Raw genomic sequence first — 1,427 nt, 5'->3', positions numbered from 1 at the left:
AGGGCAGGGCGGGCAGGGCTCGGTGCGGAGCCTCAGGCCCCAGGGTCTGTGCTGGGAGCAGGGGAGCAGCCCAACAGAAAAGCACGGATTTACGCCAGTGGAGGAGCTAAGCCTTTGCACTTTAATTACAAAAGGCGCACACACATTTCCAGCCTTGTTCCCAGGGTTCCTAGTGCCAGGAGAGGGGATCCCGCCGCGCGGGGCTGGGCTCTGCTCCCGGGGCGCCCCGAGCACCGGCCGCTCCGGCGGGCCTAAGCGGGGGGGACTGGAGACCGAGGAGGTCTCTGTCTTGCCAGCAGACGTGTCCTCGTCGCCTAGCGGGTTCTTGCCGCAGCAAAGGGTTGTGATCATGCAGTTACGGAACTAGAAGAGAGGCAAGCCCAGGGTGAGGCGGCGGGAGCCCGGCGGAGCTGCCGGGAACCCCCCACCTCTGCGGGGCGGGGGACAATCCTGGTGGAGCCTCCTTCCCTGCTGCCCGCCCTGCCTGCTGCTTTGGGCCGGGGCTGATGCAGCCCCAGCTCTTCCACCGAACCAGCACCTGAGTAATTCCAGACAGGAATGTGTGTATGGAATTTATGTGATGCCAAGGACGAGCCGCACGGTTGCCAGAACAAGATCACCTAGAAACAAACTCCCCGCCTGACCCAATGGTACCTCAAGGTGCTGTAGCTCCTTGCAAGCTGTTGAAAGCAAAGCACAAAAAAGGAGATTGCAGGGCATCCTGCCACTTACCTGTTTGTTCATGACAATGTAGATCACGGGGTTGTAGATGGCAGAGCTCTTGGCAAAGAATGCCGGGATGGTCATGAAGACGGGCCCGAAGTCCGACCCCTGGTTGGTGAAGATGTAGAAAGCAACACTGGCATAGGGCACCCAGCAGATCAGGAAGGAGATGACCATGATGATGACCATGCGGGTCACTTCTTTCTCTGCCTTCTGGGTGGTGGCCGACTCCTGCTGCTGGGCGGCAGCCTGGGGGCAGAAGGGAATGGAAATGTGATGGAGCTGGGGAGGGCTGAGCCAGCACGGAACTGCGGTCAGGGCATGGGGTGGCTGAGCTGCACGTCTGCAGTTTGCTCTCTTCCCCCTTCATGGAGGGACAGCCCGGCCCTGGGGCCCTTTCTGTCACCTGCCTGGAGCCCCTAGCACTGGGGATGCAGGTGGGCCCTGTCCCACCACCACTGGCAGGCACCCACCTCCTTGACAGTGCAGACCAGGTTCCCGTAGCAGAAGAAGATGACGGTCAGTGGGATCGTGAAGTGAACCACGAACATGTAGATGACGAAAGACTCATTGTTGATCTCTGGCTTCAGCGTGTAGTAGTCAATCCCGCACGAGCACTGCATGCCCTCGGGGATGTACCTGCGGGGAGAGCCCGGCTGGTCGGCGCCCGGCAGGGCAGGGTGGCTGGAGACCCCAGCCCTGCC

General features: G+C 61.2%; 1 protein-coding gene across 1 annotated transcript in view; it reads right to left on the bottom strand.

Annotated features, from left to right (window-relative positions):
- LOC104393862 (rhodopsin) overlaps positions 1 to 1,427 on the bottom strand; it is a 10,563-nt gene that overhangs the window by 4,690 nt on the left and 4,446 nt on the right. Inside the window, exons 3-5 of the mRNA XM_010003384.1 lie at positions 1,197 to 1,362; positions 733 to 972; positions 145 to 363 (exon numbers count right to left, since the gene is read on the bottom strand). Coding sequence (XP_010001686.1) covers positions 145 to 363; positions 733 to 972; positions 1,197 to 1,362 — 625 coding nt within the window. The remainder of the gene's footprint in view (positions 1 to 144; positions 364 to 732; positions 973 to 1,196; positions 1,363 to 1,427) is intronic.

The sequence above is a fragment of the Chaetura pelagica genome, unplaced genomic scaffold (genome assembly GCF_000747805.2).
Source record: "Chaetura pelagica isolate M959 unplaced genomic scaffold, ChaPel_1.0 scaffold328, whole genome shotgun sequence".
NCBI lineage: Eukaryota > Metazoa > Chordata > Aves > Apodiformes > Apodidae > Chaetura > Chaetura pelagica.
The sequence above is the reverse complement of the archived record's forward strand: the minus strand, read 5'-3'. Positions and strand labels throughout refer to the sequence as shown.